Source organism: Lingula anatina, chromosome 2 (assembly GCF_051362555.1).
Source record: "Lingula anatina isolate TDL-2025a chromosome 2, LinAna3.0, whole genome shotgun sequence".
NCBI lineage: Eukaryota > Metazoa > Brachiopoda > Lingulata > Lingulida > Lingulidae > Lingula > Lingula anatina.
Genome location: NC_141768.1, coordinates 5,253,879 through 5,276,937, shown reverse-complemented (window position 1 = coordinate 5,276,937; position 23,059 = coordinate 5,253,879). Strand labels below are relative to the sequence as shown.

General features: G+C 34.3%; 1 protein-coding gene across 8 annotated transcripts in view; it reads right to left on the bottom strand.

The window, feature by feature from the left end:
* LOC106159831 (uncharacterized) overlaps positions 1 to 23,051 on the bottom strand; it is a 37,332-nt gene extending 14,281 nt beyond the window's left edge. For 6 of the 8 annotated variants that reach the window (XM_087003298.1, XM_087003303.1, XM_087003300.1 and 3 more), the window contains exons 1-8: positions 22,805 to 23,051; positions 18,435 to 18,511; positions 16,904 to 17,014; positions 15,915 to 16,071; positions 11,400 to 11,536; positions 10,062 to 10,133; positions 5,786 to 5,945; positions 137 to 345 (exon numbers count right to left, since the gene is read on the bottom strand). In XM_087003298.1, coding sequence (XP_086859424.1) covers positions 137 to 345; positions 5,786 to 5,945; positions 10,062 to 10,133; positions 11,400 to 11,536; positions 15,915 to 16,071; positions 16,904 to 17,014; positions 18,435 to 18,511; positions 22,805 to 22,898 — 1,017 coding nt within the window. In that variant the 5' untranslated portion in view covers positions 22,899 to 23,051. Of the gene's footprint in view, positions 1 to 136; positions 346 to 2,553; positions 2,834 to 5,785; positions 5,946 to 10,061; positions 10,134 to 11,399; positions 11,537 to 15,914; positions 16,072 to 16,903; positions 17,015 to 18,434; positions 18,512 to 22,804 lie in introns of those variants that run through there. The other 2 variants (XM_087003302.1, XM_087003305.1) reach the window with 2 other exon arrangements.
* Positions 23,052 to 23,059: the final 8 nt, after the last annotated feature.

Genomic DNA, 23,059 nt, shown 5'->3' with positions numbered 1-23,059 from the left:
AAAATGCAACTGAATGATTAAATCCCCATTTCATAAACACAGACAAGTCATGGGACTTTAAGATATCAATGAATCAATGAACATAAGTTCAATAAATAATTTCACTGAAAAAAGTAGACTTCTTTTTCAGTGTTACCTCTTGTTTTTGTTTCTGTAATCCCTCCATTTGCTTTGTGAGTGCCTGCAGTTTTCTGGTCTTTTCCTTCTCTCCAGTTCTCGACTTCTCAAGTTCCTGTTCTGCCATTTCCTTCTCCTGTAGTGCAGCAGACAACTGACTCTTGTACTCAGACAACTTGCCTTGGACTTCATTTTGGTAGTCTTCTCCAGAATTGCTAAAACTTTGATCTGAAAAACCAACATTGATAATATTATATAAAAATACCCAGTCACGAGGAACAAGTGCTGCCTCTCATGCAGGTTAATGTCGTTATCATGTATTTGGATATAGATTTCTAATATCATATAAAACATTATCTGTCCTGGCCTGTCATCAGGATCATCACATACATAATCGCGGTGTCAAAATATAAAACTACAGACACTGGAGCTATAAACAACAAGTCTCTGCTCATATACTGTTCATCTCACATGTACAATAAAAAAATATGAATGTCACCCACAACAAAATACCCAGCTTGTATAAATCTATTGATACCAGTATACTATAGACTCTATCCTTCCTCACAGAACACAGATGTAAAGCATAATGAATGAATGAATGGATGGATGAAATGGAGTTTAACCAAAAACTTCTTCCTTATTGAACATAGATGCTGTCTTATTCCTTCATAAGGAGTGTACTAATATGTTAATTACTAGAGCTTTATGTAGAGAGGTCGTGACTGATAAAATCTACAACTAGGAGTGTGTAGGTGCCATGTAATTGATAATATCTATATGTAAGTATAAGTAAGGACCAATCTGTTGCATGAATGTCACTATCTTAAGATACTACACTCAATATGTCCTCATACTGGTATCTCATATGGATTTGCGATGAGTTATAAATCACCGGGTAACAAATCTTAACTCTGAAGTAGATTAAACAGTGATGCAACCAAGTTGATTTTAGAACTTTCAATCAATAGTGTTTACGTGCAAACACACACTAGAATGTGCGATAATCCTTCCACAGGGGTTGCGAAATGTTAGGTTGGCGTATTCAGCACTCAAACATCCAGACAGTACTCTCCATTATCCCTTGTTTATTCTGACATGGGTGGATTGTAATACAAATACTTGTGTTACCTAGTATGGAATTTTACAATGGTTGTTGAATGGCGCAATGTTTTTTTATTCAAACAATTCCATTCTATTTCTCCTCTGAAAATTGTAAGGACATTAACAGTTAGAATAAATTTTCATGATGTCTGCAACCATATTATTTGCTTGATGTGAATAATAAATTTTAATTCCTGCCCTCTGCTTTATTATTATTCACTTGTCTTCTTTTTCTCTACTGAAAAAGGGATGACAAAAAATAAAATAAAAAATCAAGCTTCATTCAAACATTTGGAGTGAAAAAACCAACAAGCATAATTCTATACAGGTCAAACATCTCAATATAACCCTTATCTATGCTGTCATAACACTCAGAGTGGAAAAGATGAAACCTGCCACTGCTTACATTACTACAGGAATAAGAAGAAAGTGTCCTCCTTACAGCACTGATAAGACCACTTCCTGTCTAGGAGAGGCATACTGATATCAAGTATATTAAAACTATTGGAAGAAATCTATGGCGTGACAGAAAAAAACTGAATATATAATAGATAAACAGTAATAAAATATTGAATCAGAAGTGGATCCACCTGGCGAAATCAGCCATAACAGCAGATTTTTAAGTCTCCAAAAACATTATAATGTAAACATTATCTTTGTGTGCAGGTTTTAAGTAAACACAGCTAAACACACAGGTGCTAAAATCTAAACTTAATTTACATATACAATTATACAGAAAATATGGCATCATTGTATGTAGATATTGAGATTTTTCCATATATTCTTTAGAAAAATTGTTTTCATTAACATCACCTTGGCTTTCTTTACTTAAATTATTGTGGGTTCTTATCTAATAAAAAACTGATAAAAATAAATTGCAGTACATCAATGTTTTCAAAAGTAACCTCATAAGGTACATGAAGTTTTATAAGTAGACTCCCAGTACATTGTCCAATCAATAAGGATCTATCATTCTTAACTTAAATGTGCTGCTATTGATTAACACACTTGTGTAAAAACTATTTTTATTGAATTTCTCTTTTTTTTTTACTTGGGAAAGTAATGACCTTAAAGAAATGACTACACAAAGATATTTGGGGAAGTTTTTAACATATGCCATTTGCTTCTATTATTCTTTGCATTTACGTCCACAATCTTAATGACATACAAACTCTAGCCCAAAGTGATCAACATACTGTACACATTTTTTTAATAACTTGAAATTACTCATATCAATACTGAATGAAGTTAAGCAAAGATGGCCATTTTCAAAAAATGCCCCAGCTTATAAAATTATAAGGAAAAGTCATCACCAAAGATCCAAAATCTTACCATCTGTGACTCCATCCTACATCTCAACAACTCTTAAATGATCATTCCATCCCTTATCAACTGGAAAATTTGACATTCAACTCAGATGGCCATTTGCCCTGATCACAGTGGTCAACCTCTGATTAATGGTCAAGGCTGTGGACCAACCAAAGATAATCCTCCAGTCATCTCTGACTGACCTGTTCAAGTGGCAGCATGCTTTTCAAACGTGTCCCCAGTCCTGGCTGTGTCTCCAACTGTGGACTGTGGTGACGCGGAGAGAGCCGTTGAGAGAGTGACTGACGTGGCAATGTGTGTGTACAATGTCTAGACCAATCAAGGCGTGATATCATATCCAGTCTCTTAGAGATTAGTCCTTATCTAGCGGACATGTTATTGAGCAAACACTGATATCTAAGCACAAGCACACACTTTTAAGCTTCCCAAATGGGCTTAATTCTTTCATCGCCCTAGCCAAGCCTAAAGTTTAAATAAGGCAAACAGAACCTAACAATATTTCACTGGTTTAATACAGGAGATTGAAGCAGCTTGGTGGAGTTATTGTGCAACTATATATAGTGGGATGTGTTTACATTTGATAGCAACATTGTTTGCCAATTGCCATTAAACTATACATCTAATAGTGAGGTGTTCTGGCCAAACAAAGACATTTTCTTCAGAGAAAGCCTCATATCAAATGCATTGTTAATACAAATTCTCAAAAGTGACTTAAAATTCTTCCCATTTTGCCCCATTGATTGCTTAAACCATGAGAAGAGCCCCAAAGTCACATGTCACCATTTCAAACAGTGCTCCCATGATTAACTGTTTTACCTTTTAATGCTTGATAAACTGCCTTGGCCACAGCCCCATTTCTATAAACTACATGCACACTGTTTGTCTTTTTTGTTGACTCTGTCGCTCCTTTAGGCCTCCCAGAGGTTTTTAAGTGTACACAGGTAGACAAAATGACAGAGAAGTTTTAGCACCTCCTTCCCATAAGAAAGCAATCCCAAACACAGCAGTAGTGCTAAATGAGGACTCCTAAGAAAACCTAACTGCATCATCATCCATAATGCTTTCACATACAGGTTCATTTTATTTTAACAACCCAAAGTACATAACAGGCATGAACTAAGAGTCCTACTTTCCATTTAGGGTTTATCTTTCTGTTTGAATTACGACATAAGATACTCATGTTCTCTTGCCAATCCACACTGCTTTTCACATGCTAAGTTTGTCCCATTGATTATGAAATAAAAATCAATGGGACTTTAGGTTATACCAATTTACATTGATTTTCTTTTATACATACAACTATAAAGACTTCGAGTATCAACAAAAAAATTCAAGTTGATAATCTCCTTTCAATTTACAGTTAGTCTTGTATTCATGAACAATTTGTTAATGCTTACTTCTTAGATATCAACACATATGTCAGTGTCCAATAAAGCCACTTTCGCTTGATTTCTGAGAGCCAGGAAATGAAACTATGATCATACTATAAAATGACATAAAATGTACACACCCAATTTTACACCCATCCCTTTCCTTCCAATCCTGATATATGTGCAGTGTTTTACATATGACCTATATAATTGCCATCTAATTTAGTGAGAAGTACATTTTTTCCAATTTGATTCCATAATGTTTATAATTTCACACTGGCAAACATCTAACATAGCTTGAAATGAAGAAGCAATGGTATATGAGATTAGAAAATGTGCAAGAACTTGCATGAGTTGGGGTAAATTTTTCAAAAATAAGGGTGAAACTCTATGCACCAGGAATGCTGTCTTAGAAAGCAATACATAAGTGACAAACAAAAGATTGTGAATTCGTACTGCTGAGCAACAGTTGGTAATTCAACAGGACCTTAGAAAAAACAGCCACAAAAATATCTGTTGATAGTTGTATCAGCTTTTTTGAATCATGGCTGCTCTGCACTTACTACTCTGCCATTATTTCTGACCACACTCTGCTCCCAATTCCATAAAATCTCCTTCAATTTTATGCTTAGCTGAAATTCTTTGGGCTTCCTCAGAGAATTTAACTTGTGACCCCAAATTTAAAACATTGGGGTTGGCATTTCCTGACCATGGGTTCCAAGATAGCCAAGTCCATAGTCAGCAATTTAAAATTTTTTTTGAAAAAGAGGCCCTTACCATGAAGCCTACATGTATGTAGTTCAAACTTTACCCAGAAGGAACTTTTTCCCTGCAAAAAGCACCGTTGGTTATCTCCTCCCTGGCTACAGGTCTAATAGTACTGCATCCCTTCAACACTTCCAGGTTTTTTTCTTGCCTATAACCCTGCCTCCACAATACAAGCTAACATTGTGACCCACGGGTCAATAATGAAGTTTACTTTATTTTGTTGCCTGATCACTCCAACCTCCACCAGTGTGTGTACTTAGGATAACTTGTGTGTTTGGGTGGGAATGAATTGAGTGCTTGTGTCCAGACAGTTTATAAAAGGGTTTTCACTTTACTGGTTGAATTAATCAATATGCAACATATTTTAAGCATCTGTATATTATTATTTAAAGATGACAAACTGGAACTCATGTTTTATTTGGTAAGTTTCTTGGAAGCTGACATAAATATTTTAAAAAGAAGTTATTCCGTTAAAGGATTTAAGACCCAAGGGTTTTGTGAATTGATGTTTCAATGACCCCAGAATTTCATGCGAAAAACTCCTTTCATAAAGTATACATCTTAAAAATATTTGTCTTTCAAAACTATCAGTTGAACCCATTTTATTCAAACAATCCATTAGAAGACAAATTCCTTGGTGCTTAGGTAAACTGCTGGCAGAAAAACAGAGTTATTGCAGAAAAACAGAGTTATTACTTCAAGTTGATGCCAATTTGTATCATAAACACTTTCAATTTATCATGTTTCTTCTAGTACAATAAAAAATATAATAAGAATGTATTCATTCAATTTTGGAGATAAAAGAAAAGATGCCAAAATGTCTGAGATATTTATCAACACACACACCTTTTTTAAAATGATGAATCTAGAGGGGTTTGTTTTCCAAAGTAAACCCATATAGATAATTGAAACACAGAGATAAAGATGATAAAATTCTTATGATGATATTACTTATCAATGTCCCTTAAATTAATACTAATCTTACTAAGAAAAAAAAATCAGAAAGCTGTTTTGGTAAAAACTAAAATGTATGAATGAGGACAAACATAAATAAATTGAATCAGCTTTTTAAAAAACCACAAAATACTGATTCTCACCTAACTGTTGCTGCAGGTCTGCAATCTCTTCCTGCAACTGTTTAGTTTCTTGTCGTTGCTGACGTTTCAGCGCGGTCAGTTTCTCAGAGTGGACATCTTGCAGTGTGGTCAGTTCATGCTGGTGATCATCTATGGCCTGATGCAACTGATGGCGAAGCTCCTTAAGAAAGCACAAATGAGTTTTTCAATATATTTATGGATTAAATAAAAAGTAATAAGTATGACGAAGATTGTTTCCTTATTTGACTTAGAAGCATGAGTAAGCTTCATTCAAATTATTGATCCAAGGTCTTGATTCGAGGAAAAAGTTATATTCTAAGTGTTATCTTTTTTCGAAGAAAAGGAATTCAAAGAAAAGAATACAACAAATAGAAACTTTCAATATAATCTAATAATTTGAATGTGTACCCTTTAATTTAAACATCTTCATATGTCTTTTTAAATTAATTTTTAAAAGACATAAAAAGACATTTACATCATCTTAAAGCAGATTAACATTATGTTGTCAAGTACAATAAAATTTAATTTTTAGATACCCATTACATTTCAACTTGTAAAACATAAGCCAAGAATCTTAAAAGCCTTAATCTATAAATTACGAATGACCTGCAAATTTTGTCTTCATCTTGTCTGAAATATATTTTAGACATATTTCACCAAGCCTACAATAACAGAAGAAAGGTAGGCTAAGCCTAAAGAGGACAAACTGTGGAGGACAAAGAAATGACACCAAATGGGGCTGTATTGTATATCACTGTGCCAACACGGCACAGATGTCACAGTTGCTCTGGCTCTCAGGCATGTTTTGTACCAAGTTTGCCTACGTGTTCAAAGTCCATATATCACAGGGCTGACAAACTGTAGCTGGGCGCTACTACAACAATGTGATATATACATAGCTTATCTGAGAAACTGTTTCTGTAAACTTCCTTTCTGTGACTCCACTGAATATGAAGTGGAGATTAGCAGAGCCATGGAAGTGGACTCCTTATCAAATTTTTAACTGCAAACAGGGTTTTGCGCCCTACAGCAAACTAATAAATATGCAATTTACATAAGATGTAAATCATGTCAACTGTGTTTGAGTAATGAAAAACATTACTTTCCTTATCTTTTTCGGATTTGGTGTTTGACAAAGAACTTCAGTTTATTCCATTAGATTTCCAAGGTACCAACTGTACATACAGATAACATAAATTGCAGCAAATTTCTGAGTTAACAAGTTTTAAAGATGTTTAATCACCACATGACATTTCAGTACTTCATTAATAAAAGATAAAGGTTTTTCAGAACTTTAATTTTTTTTATGTATAAATACAATTTTTTAGTAAGATTGACAATTACATATCCCCTTTGAATGTGAACAGGAATGCATTTGCAGTAACACACAGATTTTTTTCCATAAATTTCATCTGGTGTTTTGAAAATTTGATTCATAAGCAGAACCTGATGTATACATTTCTTTCAGTCGAAAAAAATATGTATCACTTCTGTGATTTCTACATATAAAATATTGCAAAGCAACATAGAAATTCATCAACAAGACAAAAAGTGGTTCAAGATGGCATGCATGACACAGCTAGGCCTGTAGCCAGCAATTTCAAATTGAGGGAAGAGTGTATTTTCATTTCTTTTTTTCTTTCCTTTTTTTAATGTGGACCTTTATATCCCCTTAGCTGACCCAAAATGAAAAAGGCCATGTGACCTAGATCAAATTCAAATTCAGAGTGGACATTTTCAAAAGGGAGATTCTTGGACCCCCCCCCCCTCCCAGCCTATAGGCCAGAGAAGGAATTCTTCATGTTATCAACTGTAACTTTTCCAACCTGAACTCTTTCAAGTCTTATCCATGTTAATAAAGTTGACATATGATATGAGTGCCACGTATATCTTAGCATAGCTGGCATTTGACAACCCTTATACATATGCTACTGTTTAACTTGATAATTTCATTTCAAATTTATGAATACATATATATATCAAACTGCTCTCTCAATTTTTGATGTTGAGTATATATGATGCAAAGAACTATTAAATGCTGGTGATAATAATATAAACTAAACTAGAGGATCAGAGAGGCGATACCGCCTCCGGATATTGTACCACCAGCTGGAGTAAGCGCATTCGAATGGACCCCCCCCCCCAAAAAAAAAAAAGGGACACCACAACCAGTCTTGTCCTTGACAAGCTCTATGCAATAAACAAGAATTCTCAAAGTATGAAAAAAAATATATATATAACATAAAAATGGTCCAATCAAGCGGATTTTCCAAGTGGCCTGTATTTTCCTAACATTGATCACTCCTGTGATTTTCTGGACAATAGGCCTATTGGTTTTCCTTGAAATGAGTTATCAGTGTTGCATATATGCTGACAAAAGAGAAAACCTAGGGGCAACACTGGGCATATCTCTGCTAGTTTTGAAGATGTCAGGGGCAAGAAAATATGCAAAGTTCAGTTCATGATGAAAAAGTAGGTCAATTTCAAGGTCACAGTATATGACTTTCTATTCAAGCTCAATAGTAACTATGGGCATTTCCTTGCCAGTTTTGGAAATGTAAAGGCCAGAAAACATGTAAAGTACAGTTCATCATAATTAGTAGGTCAAAGGTCAATTTCAAGGTCACAGTTAGATTGCCAGTATATGACTTCCTATTTAGGTTCAATAGTAACTATGGGCTTATCTCTGCCAGTTTTGGAGATATAAAGATCAGAAAACTTGCAAAGTGCAGTTCATCATGAAAAGTAGGTCAAAGGTCAATTTCAAGGTCACAGATTACCAGTATATGACTTCCTATTCAAGTTCAAAAGTAACTATGGGCACATCTCTGCTAATTTTTGAGTATTTCACATTTTATTTTCACCACTGAATTCAGGATGTTGAACTTTTTATATAGTGCAATGCCTAAGCCGTATTGAAAACAAAAAAATAGACACCACCCCGAGTGTTGCCCTTGACAAGTTCTACAAAATGCATAAAACAAGAGGTCTCTAGCATTAACGGTACCAGAATTAGAGAGAGTTTTCAGTTTCGGCATCTATGGCCGCTGCTACCATGAAAATGCACCGATTGACCCCAAACTCACGAAAATGAAAGATGACCCTAAGGGTATCACCTGCCCATAATATTATAGGTAAGATCTGTTTAGTTTCTGAAAATCGGCTGAAATAAAAATTTTCTTGCAAAAAAATTCCTATTTTTAGAAAATTTTGGCCCGTTTGACCTTGAAATAAAGGTCAAAGGTCAAATCCAAGGGCATATTTGAAATCCTCACATATGACTTTCGGTCAGCCATCTGTAGAAATTTTTCCCATAATTCCATCGGTTTGGGAGATATTTAGCATTGAATTTTCAAAAATTTTGACAAGGGTGCGTTTCAATGAGCGTCACGCCCAGGTCAATGCACCAACTGAGACAAAAAAACCTGGGTGTTCAAGTTGAGATTATATGTGACCTAAATCCAAGAGATGGGGACACAGGTCCTTGCGGTCTAAGAGGAGAAGCGGTAACGGTGACTTGTATCCCACGTCATCCTGCGGAGCCGCAGGAGCCGGCGGAGCTGTACGAGACGGGTCGGGACTAAAACCATGAGTACCGCCAGCGTACACGCTGGTGGTACTAATAATAGCAATAACAGAACAGATACACAAAAGACAGAAAAGCCCCAATTCTAAAATTTTTTGGTGAAGAAAAAAATTGACAGGAAGGATAAAAACCACAATGCTTTAAGTTAAAAATAAACTAACAGCTGGTTATTTATTATGCATTCAACAAATCTTATCACATTTCATAAAGTATTCTACTAAGTGATGCTTCTTTATTTTCACAACCTGGAAAAGATGTCTGTGTAAATGTTAAAGGTACATGACAATAGTTTTTATGTTTTTTTTCCACAGACAAATGTAGAACAATGTGAAAAATAAAAAGAATGCCAATGGTAGACAGATCTGATAAAAGGATTAATATAAAGGGCAAAGATATGACAGGTTATGCTCAGGCTGTCTAAAAACCAGGCTAAACTAAATGAGCCAGTTTCTGTACATGTTAAATCAAATAGATAAAATGTGCAATAATTATTTTAAAAAACTAGCAAGATCTAGAAAAAGCTGTTTGAGATCTAAACAAAATACTGTGAACCAAGTCTTAGCCATATAAAAGTTAGTTTAACAAATACATGCTTTAATGTTTGCTAATACTTCATATTTTTTGATCAACTGGTTTATCAACCCTTGAAGATATTTCGCACACTTGACATTTTCTTAGTTTTTTTAATACCTGGACTTCCTGCTTGAGTTTGTGAATTTCGCCTTGGTTCTGTCCACCTTCCTGTTCGCCGTGCAAGCCTCCCTGAAAATTTCAATTAAAAAGTCCTGCAACACCAAGCCTTCTTATCAGTTTTCATTTGTCAGTTTACAACAGTAAAACAAACAGAGCAGCCATGGAAATACCTGGGTGAAAATTTGCTTCCATCTGATTAGCAGACTCAACTACACGTTTTGCAGCTTAAACATTGATTTATTCAAATCATTCGGTTTGATTAATGTGCGGCACGTTTGCCGGTGACTTAATGTGCAGTTACGATATGTTGCAGTCTGTATGATATCACATACATCCACATTATCTTTCAAATGCTATGAAATCTATGATGTTATCTATGAAGAAAATCAACATTAACTACATAATAACTGATGTTCAATTTCTCCTTGATTTACTCTGGTACAAAATAATGACAATAAAATCTATTTACATTTCTTTATTTTCAAATTGGTCCTTTTCTGGTGCAAATCAACAGAATATGGCAAAAACAGGCAGGATTTTTACGTACTATTTATTTTTCAATCTCCCATTAGAAAAAAAACTTTACATAGTTTATTTTTACATCAATTTGCACTAAGTTACTAAATAACATGATTTAATGGATACTACATAACTGATCCATCTCCTCCCCAATATCAGCACAGAACTAAGAGCTTTATTAGATCATCTTGTTTCAGGTATGTCTTCTTTCTAACTGACTACCTTCACTTTGTTCTTGCTCAAAATGCTACTAGCTAAGCTAGCCTTGATACAAAAGAAACCATCCCTGATAACAAATCAACTAGGGGTTGGTATATGCCCCCCTCCTGTCCTTCACTTACTTTGCTTTTTTCCTTGATAACTAATTATTTCTCTGCAACTTGTTTTATATGTGGTTACAGGGCTTTATTTTTGTTTTAACAAAAAAGAATGAAGGAAAAAATAAAGAATTTACTCAGCTCAATCAAAATTTTTAAGAAACATACGAACAGGTTAACCCAACATTTTAAATTAAAACTAAGTAAGCTTTAACCTTGGCCTGGCTGTTGTATTTTTCTAAAACAATGTTACCTTTTTACCAACATCCTTTCATTTCCATTTCCAATTCCCTTAGCTACATATCCCTAAAAAAAAATGTTTCCTGCTTTCAACTGCTTAGATCCGTCTGCTGTGGCAGTGTTTTACTCAATGCCTTCTCCCTTCTAATTGCCTATCAAACAGTGCATTTTGTGTGACCAAGCTCACCCCCATGTATTGCCCACCCTTTCCCTTCAGTGTACCTGATGTACCTGGCCACTACAATACTATTGTACTAACCAAAGAGGCAGCCACCTGCCTCCAGTGATCCACCTCAGCCTGGAGACTGTGTACTTGCTGGGACAACTGGTTGATCTCATGCTGTGAAGAGATCACATCACCAAAGTCCATACCATCATGGTGATCAAGATCAAGACCTGCAAAAAACCATACATGAAAATATAAAAAATAAATACATAAAAATATATAACATCAAAATACTGTTAGTAGTTATAAACAAACCCACTGATGGTCAACATATCATCCATGAACTAACATTGCAAAAGAAGGGTTTAAATTTAATAAGGAAACCTGCAAAACCAACTGGAAGTGCTGCTTCAATTCATTACCAAACCCCTGAGGCTTCTTCCCCCTCTGAGATTCCTATCCAAAAGATTGAACCATCCAGAATAACATTCATCACAATCTTTTGTCATTATCCCAAAAGTTTGTGAGACCAAATTTTAACTGGAGTTTGTTACATCATGAACAAAGAGCTGGTAAAGCTTAAAACAACTAATCCTGCATGATCTTACTGGTATATGGGTGGTTTAAGGGCTTTCATTTACAGAAAAAAGTCAACTTTTGAGATTGGGTGCTTACATACTTAGTTTTCCTTTTGCTAAATAGTGCTGAAAAGTTAATTTCAATAGAAATGTGAAAGTTCTTTGGTCAATAGCTTGAGAAATAAAGTGATAACAAATATTCTGTCGGCTTACAGTGGGATTTCCATCACTTCTTAAATATCTCATCCATATCTCCATATGAAGCATGAGTCTAAGCAGACCAAATATTAGCTGGTAAAATATAATTTATTCCTCAAGCTTTTGACAAAAGAACTAATTTTTTACTGCTTAATGGTAATTTTCAAAGGGCAATTTTCCTGTGGACAAGAACCTGCCACTAAAGATAATGTAGTTATCCATCTATTACCAATGCGCAAAAACATTTCAAATACATTTGAAAAATCATCCACATTCTATGACACAGACACCAGGTGATTTCACCTCACAATGTATCAAAACTGACCGTTAATTATAATAATTTTTTTAAAATTCTTCTCCCATTCCACATATCTTTGTAAACTACCCACTCAGCCACTTAGACACTAAGGTATATAGTGTTGTCAGGGAGAGAGCGGGAAATCTGGGCTTAGGTGACGTGCACTGCCTGTCACTGCAAACTCACGTCTGTAAAAAATGTCAATTAGATTTGGAGTGCTTAAAGCTAAGGCCTCTGTTACCAGATTACCATTCTAGCAGCAAATATTTGTTTAATATTTATCATGCTGTGTCAATACAAAGCTGACATTTCCAGAACAAGCACCAATGGGTCTGCAGCACTCATTTTTTTGATACCTTGCATCAGAAAAAGACTGGACTAAAAATTAATCTAATTTTTGTGGAAACACCCTTTTGGTCTACAGAAATCAGTAGAGATAGCACGAACCGTAACATGAACTGGAAGTGCTGCCTTGCCTCGTGACCAAACCCTAAAAACTCTCAGCTTCTGCCGATTCAAATCTCCATGACTCATGCAATGAGATCACATGACCATGAACAGTTGAATTAAGGTCACCGCCTGATTTCAACTTCTTGAATTCTAGCATCGAAAAGATATAATGGATCACTCATGGTCAAACAAGAAAAAGAATTTAATGTTCATTATACATTAAATGTGTATAAATTCCAATATGTGTATAAATTCCAAGAATCTAATTAAGACATCGGAGAATGAAGTCTACATCTTTATTAATAATCGTGCACCAAAACAAGTAATAAATGTGTATCCTCTTTTGGAATCCACAGAAATATAAGTCAAGGCATATGATTTCAAGGAACTGTGCTGGAGGACAGAGAACAAGTATTTTGGAGACGAGAATCAGCCATTGACTATATAATGCAAAATGTCATGACAGCATATATTCATGGAATATAATTGAGGAATTTAATACGACCAGATAAAAAAAATTATTTTTTACATCTAATTTAAAGACTATTACGTGCTACAGGATATGTAACTGAAACCCACACAAAACTAAAAGGAAATACGGACCAATATTCAAAGGATGCATCTTATCCTCAGCAGTCAAAAGTCAAAAGCCAACATATCATCCATGAACATTGCAAAAGAAGGGTTTAAATCACAGTCAGTGCTAAATGACAGCTTTCTACTGAATGCTACTGACCAGTATACAATACAAAATAACTAAACAGCAAAGCAAGCAAACAGACAAGAGACTAAACAAAAAAGTAATTTAAGACTCAATGTCAAGGGTCACATGTACCTGAATGTGTGTCAAAATAAATAAACTGGTTTAAAAAAAAAGAAAAATAAATAAATACTGCAACAAAATACTTATGTGAGTTTACACCTAATAGAACCTGCAGCACGAATATCAAGAAGTCAAGAGAAGAAAAAGAGGAATAAATCTATGCCCTGCTTGACTGCACAGCATGTAATTCAGTATATCTATGTTAAATGTCAATATTAAAATATATTTGCCAAATTCTAGTTGGAATATTTCAATGTCCACTGTAAATGTCCATTAATAAAAAGAAAAATATGAAAATTGTGACAGAAAAGAGAAAGGGAAATGTTCAGTATCATGTCAATAGTAGTAGTACAGTCAGTCCTTCATTTACATTTATATAGTTTCATGGAATTCTGATTATGAATTTGCAACAACTATGAAATGGAAAAAATCAAACTTACACATAATTCGACATGGTGCGAAAGCTGCCTAAAAAGGATATTGCTTAGCAGTACAGTGCCTTTTGTACCTCTGAAATACTAGGTCACACTACATTTTTTCCAAAATAGCCAATTTAAATTGTAGCAACACAACAATACCAATTGTTGGTGGAAAATAGGGAAAAAATATGCACTTGTCAATGCAAGATAGGATAAAAGCAATCTTAATTGAACCCTAGGATGTATCTGTATGGAAAAGAATACATTTGTCAAACACCCCATGAGGCCAGGTAAAAGCCAAAGGTGAAATCTTCCTGATAGCATATCTCTAGTGAAATTCCACTTCCAGAAGATCTAGTCCAGGTTATCAACTTGATATAGTTTTCAATATGGTGAATATAAGAATCTGTTTGCTAGTTCTTAAAGGGTTTTACATGTGCAGTAAGATATACATTCAAAAATTTAGTTTAAAACAATTTTTAGTATAAGTGTCAAAAGAAGATTTGACATCACAACATACGGATCTAAAGTTTACATTCTAAGATACTAAATTCAATAATAAAAGACCTCCACACAAATATTTCCAGATCCTATCATTTTCAATCATAAAATGTTTGCCAGGTTAAATCTGTATTCTAAACAATGGAAATTTTTATCAATGTGAACTACACATTGATTAGGAATGCATGTATTTGAACTGGGAATTTCATTTTGCTGATCTCACTTCTTTCTGTTTCTGCACGGGTATGTTTCAATAATATATAAAGTTACCATATTTCAATATTTGTGAACTGGTTCGTCTTACGGTTCCTTATGATAGTATGATACTGGCACTATCACCAAAAAGAGTGTAACATTTGTTGAACGTCTTTTATAAATATAACATCTCACTAACAATTTAGTGACACTTAATTGTGCTGAAAGCCGAGATAGCCAGATTGCTGCAGAGAAGACTCAAACACAATCATTTTTGCAACTGTACATGTGGACGTACATTTGGTCACTTATACAGCTTTAGAATTATTATGATTGCCATATTATCCAAATGACTGTACAAACCAATGTGTGTGTGTGTGTGTGAGTGCGTGCGTGTGTGTGTGCATGCGTGTGTGTGTCATTTTATTTTTCTTGAATACCTTATCTCATTTTATTTTTTAGCAGTAATCATACCTGCAGAGGTTCCGTTCAGTTCATATCAACTCTTGCTAATTCTTAATAAACATTGATATTTGAAACTGATATTTGTTGCAAATCAAAGAGCAAAATTAGCAGGAGCATTCCCAATAAAATGTTTTCAGTTAAGGATTAATTTAATGTCCTTGACCAATACCAAAGACAAATGCCAGGCATCAAATGAAGAGATCAAAATAAACTTAAACTGCAGTTGGGAGAGCAAAAATGTTCATTTACATTTCCTGCATATTTCAATGCCTTTATCAAACAAACATTTAGGAATGGCAAATGATATATGCTGAGAACCATGTGTTTAGCTGACATATAAATTATGCATCTTTGTAAGCTATAGAAAGAGTTTACAAAAAGAGAAAATTTACAAACTTAACTATTAAAAAATAATATTAAAAATACATAAAAAGCTCAGTAAAGAATCAACAAAGAACAATTCCTTAACTGAAACCATTGATCAGAAAGATTCTTAAAACACTAATTCAATTTTCAGGACGTGTACATGAATAAATACTTATCAACACACATACATGTAATCTACCACTATTTATATAATTTGAAATTTGTTCCAACTCGAATAATATTTCATTCACTTTTCCTCTTCCCAATAATTGAATCAATGTATTTTTACCTTATTAGCAGGTGCCCACTACTTACCCGTCTGCTGTGACTGCTGCACGTAGGGAGATGTCAACTGAGAGGTGGAAGTGCTGTGACTAAAAGCTGTAGAGCCCCAGGCAGCAGCCGATGCAGCCATTTTTTTCTGGATTTCGAGCAACTCATTTTGCTTCTGCTTGAGAGCTTTAACTTCACCCTTGTTTGGAAAAAGATATTATGCACATTTTAAAAAATATTTTCCCATTCTAGTGTTATCTTCAATTTGCTCAAATTTGTAAAAATAAAACCTTTGTGCAATAAGGTATAAATTTTCTTATCTCTTACTAATGCTGGTGGGTGAAAAACAACCTTATATAGTTCTATGATATACACTGTCATTAAATATGTAAGAAATCATTCCCACACAGCTGCAATAGACAAGTGGGTATGAAGAAAGATAATATGCATGATATACACACATACATTTATATATACATACATACATACATTTAATATGGAAAACTAACTTTTTATTGGATTGCTGTGTGTGCATGAGTGGGTTTGTGTGTGTATCATTCTTTTCCATGCTTAATGGACAGATTTTTTGATTTCAATTTATAGGAGGGGAGTGGTGCATGCATGTGTATGTGTGTGCAATCACTTAATGATTATAATTTTTCATATTTGGCAGTGACTAAATAAGTTCTAATATTTTTGGTATATGAGAAGTCATACAAGTGATTAAAAATGGTTGACTTGAAACCAAAATTTCACAACTAAAGATGTGGGAAGAAACCTACGACATAGCATCATGATACATTCAGTAGAAAAATTGGGTCAATATCTGCATTGAACACTCATAACTTTACAGATTAATGTACATGTTTTTACTTAACAGAATTCTTGATCACTTCAAATAAGACCCATTGGTAATCCAGAACAACAGCAGTTACTGCTTCAGCTTTTCTCTCTCCCTTCTTCACTAGCAATCTCTTCTCAACTATCATCTTTCTCTCAGTCTACATGCACACACAAACACACAGTCCTACTTCTTTTTCCTCCAACAGATTTCTGTATTCCTTGGATATAGTATTGATCTGCAGTTCAGATGACTCTGCCTTTTCTTCAAGCTCATGGTTCAGTTGCTTCAAACGCTCAATCTAAAAAAAAAAAAAGTTCAGAAGTGAAGATATAGCTTGTATCTATAACCATTTTGTAAGCTAACTTAAGATCAGACGGCAAGGGACCCAAAGTATTGCCAGTAATGAGTTTAATCTATGATGGTTTTATAACTAAAACCTGTGACTATTAATTACCTGAGTAACTACTGAGGCAACATAACACCCCTATGGTATGAACATGCAACAAGTTGTTTCTGTAGCTCTGCTGGAGAGTCAACAAAGCTTTTCATGTCAATACCATACATAATTCATGGCAGTATGACCAGACACATTGTCTCAAGTTATATGGATGATTTTAAATAATGATGACTAAACGCACTTCCTCATGTTAGATGGACGATTTAAAATAATGCTCATTTCAGTATGAGGTAGAGGCCAAGAGATTTCCTTCAAGCAAAAAGAGATATGTCATTCAAGAAGTTTTATCAGAATAAATTTTTTTGTCATGTTTTGTGAATTCAAAGGTGCAATGTCCATATCTGAGGCGATCCCTGATTAGAATGTTGGTTTTGTGTGCTGTCAAGCTGTTTCACTTGCACAGATGTGACAGGGAAAAAATATATTTTTTGTTTGGTTCTCATTCAAATATTTTGAAAGTGAGTGGGAATATTACAGATTTAAATGATCTGTAAAATCTGTCATGCTTATTCTGTTCTAAGCAACATCTTTTCAAAACAAAATGCCATATATTAATATCCAATCACTTTTCTATATTGTCTACAGATGAATTGGATCTGAACAGCTGTGGTTACTTCGGTTTTGCCAGCACTCAGTGAATTGACGTCACAGGTATGGTACTAAAATCTCAAGTTTAATCTTTGTTCTGAATATTTCATTACAGATGACATGGCACACTGCAAAGTTCAAATTCACATATATGTCCTGAAATCAAGTAAATATAGCTACAGATAGCTACAGATGGCAACCAGTCATTTGAATGTTTCTCTTTCAATATATACCTAGTATTTAATTTAACAGCATTTAACAAAATTCAGAATTTTTGATTTAGGATTCAGAGAAATTGCTAAGACAAAAATCATATAGATATATATTTACACACATGAAATATTAATATAACCTAGTATTGAAATGGATCGAATTAGCATTTATGGCCCTTTATGCTACCTGTCATAATAAGCATTTACATTACAAAGTATATACACAATATAAAGAAGAACACTTGAATCTGTATTTTATCTATCAATTAATTTTTTTCTTTCAATTTATTTTACCTGATCGTTTCCAACTGAAAGGTGTTGGACGACAGATAGTATGTCAAAAATTTAAAAAAAAGATAAGAAAAACATGGAGGTTTATGTTAATATCTTTCCGATAAAAACCAAGTATTGTTTAAAAATTCACAAAATGAAGTATTAATTTTTAGAAGCATGTAACCAACCTCTGATTTCTGAGAGGAGACCACCAAATCCAACTCCTGGATCTTATCCTTGGTCACTTTCAATTCTGATACATGATCTGAAATGACAAATTACACAAGGATTCTTACTACTAGCAACATCTAGAGTTGAACTGCACATGTGGCATGACGAGGCCTTAGGAGACGAACGAAACTGATGCAGGCATGTGCCATGCACACGTGTCTTGTGGAAGGCACTTAATAAGGATGACTACAGCCCCTATTCCCTTAAGGCAGCAGAAGTGTCCACTAATTATGCAGGCCTGTGCATAGTCAACAACATCCAGATTGAACCCGCATACATAAGCCAATCTTCCCATTGGTACATGGTGATTATATATATACTAGTATAGCAATACCAAGTTGAATTCTGTATATGTTGTTCAGAAAATAATATAAACATGTTCGAAAGATAGGACATACAAGTAACAACTGGTTAATGCAGAAGTGATACAATGAGATTGAAAACGCTTTCTATGTTGAAAAATAAATATTTGAAAAGCTTGCCAGCTGCTTATGCATTATTTGGGCGTAGAGAATGCTACAGCCTGTGTAAATTTTACTCACTGTTAATACAAACAAATATGCCTGTTTTAGAATGTGACAGTCCTCGTGTGAAAAGATGGCTTCTACGCAGAAGTGCTTCACTACTAAATTTCAGAGAAAGTAATTACTAAACTAAGCAGGATGCCCACTAGTAAAAATAATTTTTAGTAATTAATCTAAATACCATTATACCTTTTCTAGATAATATATCATGTTTATTTAAAACAGGTATAATTCAGACCACAAAATTGCTATTTGTGATCTCAAGTCACAGGATTGTGATTACCAATGCCAAAGGAACAACTTCAACTGCTATTTCATGGCACAAATGTGAAAATACATGGGTGAAAGTTGTAAAAACTGAAAATCCTGAAAACGTAGCTTGCAAATTCTCATTGTATTTTAAACCATATAAAAAAAAGTCAAAATGAAGACTGAAAATTATCTTATAATTTAAAAGAATAAATTCCTGTACACATCTTATATTTTATATAATCCCTAAAAAATCAAGAAAGTCAAAAGACAGTTTTACTTTCTTACATCAGATGCATGAAAAAAGTTAAGAGGCATATTCCGTTAAGTTTTTCAATGATGTCTGAATGACACAAGTAACAAGCTACCCATACCAATCATTTGTCATCAACTCAGGTCACTGAGAGTTTATGTAAATTTTGTACACCTCATTGATGGTGGTATAGCGTAATTTCTCAGTAGGTTTCTGAAGTAAAGCAAATCACTTTTCCTTATGTTCAGTGAAGTAGAAAGATGGAAGGTTGGCCTAATATAGTAAAATTACTTTGCTTTGATGCCCAAGAATGCCACCAGGTGTCACTACAATCAACAACTTATCACCATTGTGTTAGCTGTTCTTTTAGTCAATGATACTCAGTTATTTAAAAATAAAATAAAATAAAATAATAATAAATTTAAAAAAAATATTTAAAAAAGTTTGCTTCAACAAACATGCATGAGGATAAAGAAATCTCAAATTGAAATCAAGACAAGTAATAACAAAATTCAGAAAACACTACCTTCATCATTGCTTTCAAATGTTATATTACAATGGACAAAGGGCATATTGGCTGTTAACATTTTCTGATGTTAATTTTGTTTTTTGATATCAGAAAATGTTAGTGTCTTTCCATAGTGAATTCTATGACCTACCAACATGTACCATTAAGCTCAGATATTTAAATAAATTTTTCTATTTTTCTAACATACAGGAAATACAAGTAATACTAATGAAACAAAGATAAATCTGAAGATGAATTTTTATAAGATTGTGCTTGTTGACCTTTTGTCTTGATATATACATGTAGAACACGTGGGTACCGACATAATCCATCATACACAAAACATACATTCTGCATACAAAAATCAGGATATTGAGCAAAAAAACAAAACAAAACAAAAAAACAAAAAAAAAAAAAAACACTTCTGCTAAAGTTCTAAATGCCAAAGCCCAGAGCATATGTACTTTTGCAACATAAAGCAAAGTGGGTTCAATATATTTCAGAGACCATGATTTTAAGAATGGGTATGTTGGAAGGGATTTCTTCTGTGGTCTTGGGTATACTTACCATCTTTTCCTGTTTCTCTCTAAATGCACTCAGATTGAATGACATCCCTCCTTGGGTGAGTAACTTTGGTGTGCGGGCTCAGCTTTTAAAGATTTTTTACTTCGTTTTGAGTGCAACTGAACTCGACTCGAAAGTTACTCACCCCTTGGCTATTACTTATGTTGTATTTTTCTTATGGAATTTTTTTTTTTTTGAGAGAATCTAATATTTTGAACAGCATAACAATCATTGCTACTAGTACTTCAACCATATTGTTTATGTCATCAGTTTTCACTAAGAACAATAGAGAGGCAAATGTCGCCCTAAGCAGTGCTGTTAATGCAAAAATTAAAAAAATTTAAAAAAGGGGTTCTATTGGGGTTTCATGGACAGTGGTTTACTTGCTTGCGTGAAGGCCCTAATGTGAAAAGAACCCAAGTCAATTTCATAATGAATTAAATCTCCTTGCATTAGGCATGTTGGGATGTCAAAATGAAACTTGAAGTCTGTTGAACTATTTAAAAAGAAGACATTTACAATGAGCTAAAGATCAGTTAAATTAGGAAAATTTTATTAAATTATTCATTAACTAATATTTGCTTTTTTCAAAAATAACTTTAAATAGCTTGCAGTTTGCTGCCATCTTGACTGACATGTTATATGCAAGCCTTACTAGCACTGATGGTAATGAGGCTTATATCATGAAAATTCATGAGTTAGCATGTTTTAGTTTTTATGTATGATATGTGTAAATACATGAAAGATAAAGGTGTAAATAAAGGTAGTGTCAGCGAGAGTTCACCCAACCTTCCTACTTTTTCTGCACTCTCCCAAAAAGGAGCAGTCGTAAACTCCAGCACATATATAAGCTGGGCAATGTCTAATGCCCTGTCTACATATTTCACAGTAGCATCGACTGCTCTGTGTTTTAGCGGCTCAGCAACTCCTGACTGCAACGGCACTGATTTACCGGCCCTTGGCTCAGCGACTCCTGACAGCAGCGGCAATGATTTACAGGCCCTCGGCTCAGCGTCTCCTGACAGCAGCGGCACTGATTTACAGGCCGTCGGCTCAGCGACTCCTGACAGTAGCAGCACTGACTTACAGGCCCTCGGCTCAGCGACTCCTGACAACAATCTCACCAGAAGCATTTTTCAATTTGTTTCTATTTTAAACAGTTTTTGAACTATTTTTTTCCGTTAAATTTATTATTTATTTATTTTCTTCTTGTTGTCTTTTAATCTTCTTTTCACCCTCAACAACAGGTAGAATGACAGCCAGCTACAGCATCCAATGTCAACCCCTTGTTCAGTAGGTGTGCACTTCTTTACCTTCCTCACAGTACTGGCAATGGCAAGACTGGTTGGTTTTTAAGCAGTGTCCGCATTTAGGAGGTGAGAGGTAACATTAAAGTTGAGAATTCCTGCATTGCACTGGATGTGCAAGCTGGTTGTAATTTAACAGTTACATGTATGTGCACCTATATCTTTCATGCTTTAGCACATAAAGTACATATCAAAGACTGTAAATAGGGATGGTAATGCACCAAATTTTGTGCTAATGAGCAGTAGTGAATTTGTGTTCTTAACGGGATGACAACTCTTCAGTGACATAAATGGATTTTTTAGGGGTAAATGCCAGCTTTCTACAACTAACCAATGATTACTGAATCTGTTCTGACATTCAAAGTTTAACTGACTGTTTTTTAAGAGTATGTTTTAGTATTAAATACTAGTAATTAATCTATAAAGAGATTACTATGGAGGGTAGCAATCAATGATAGTGCACTATCTCACGATATCCGGATATTAAGATTAACTGGTGTTGTGGTGGTAAATACAATTTATTGTATTTTTTATATGTTGTTAACAATGTTATTACTGTGGAATGTTCAATCTCATATAAAGAGATCCCTTCACGGGGCTTTCCTCAAAACAACTTACTTCAAAACTTACTACTTGATTCATAAGCAGAGATCATACACCAAGAGGAAAGACTGAACTATTATCAAATACTATAACAGAGTGGCAGTAGGGCGAATACAAGACTCAAGAGGGCCAGGATTTATTCAGATTGTTATCATATCATACAGTATATCCCAAATCCAAGAGACGGTTACAATACTTGACTGAAGCAATGTGGATGGAGTTTAACACCTCAGTTCTCAAGAAGAAGAAATTTTCTTTTGTCAACTCTTTTTGACTTTATGCATGTAATTAGGGTTTTACTTTTGCATATTAAACTTACCGCTAACTTCTTCAGTACCCTCACTCAACACTTCTCGTGTGAAGTTAGAAATCTGTCCAGTAAGTTGGGAGATACCGCCGCCAAGCCACGACATTTTGACGATTCCTTTTAATTACCTGAAAACAATTACACTGCTCTTGGCTTTCATTTCGTTTGAAATTATCTTGATTATCTTTTCAGTAAGAAATTCAATAAAATTGTAATATTCTCGGAAAGTGCCAACTAGGCGGTCGCCATGTTTAGTGGCCCACAATA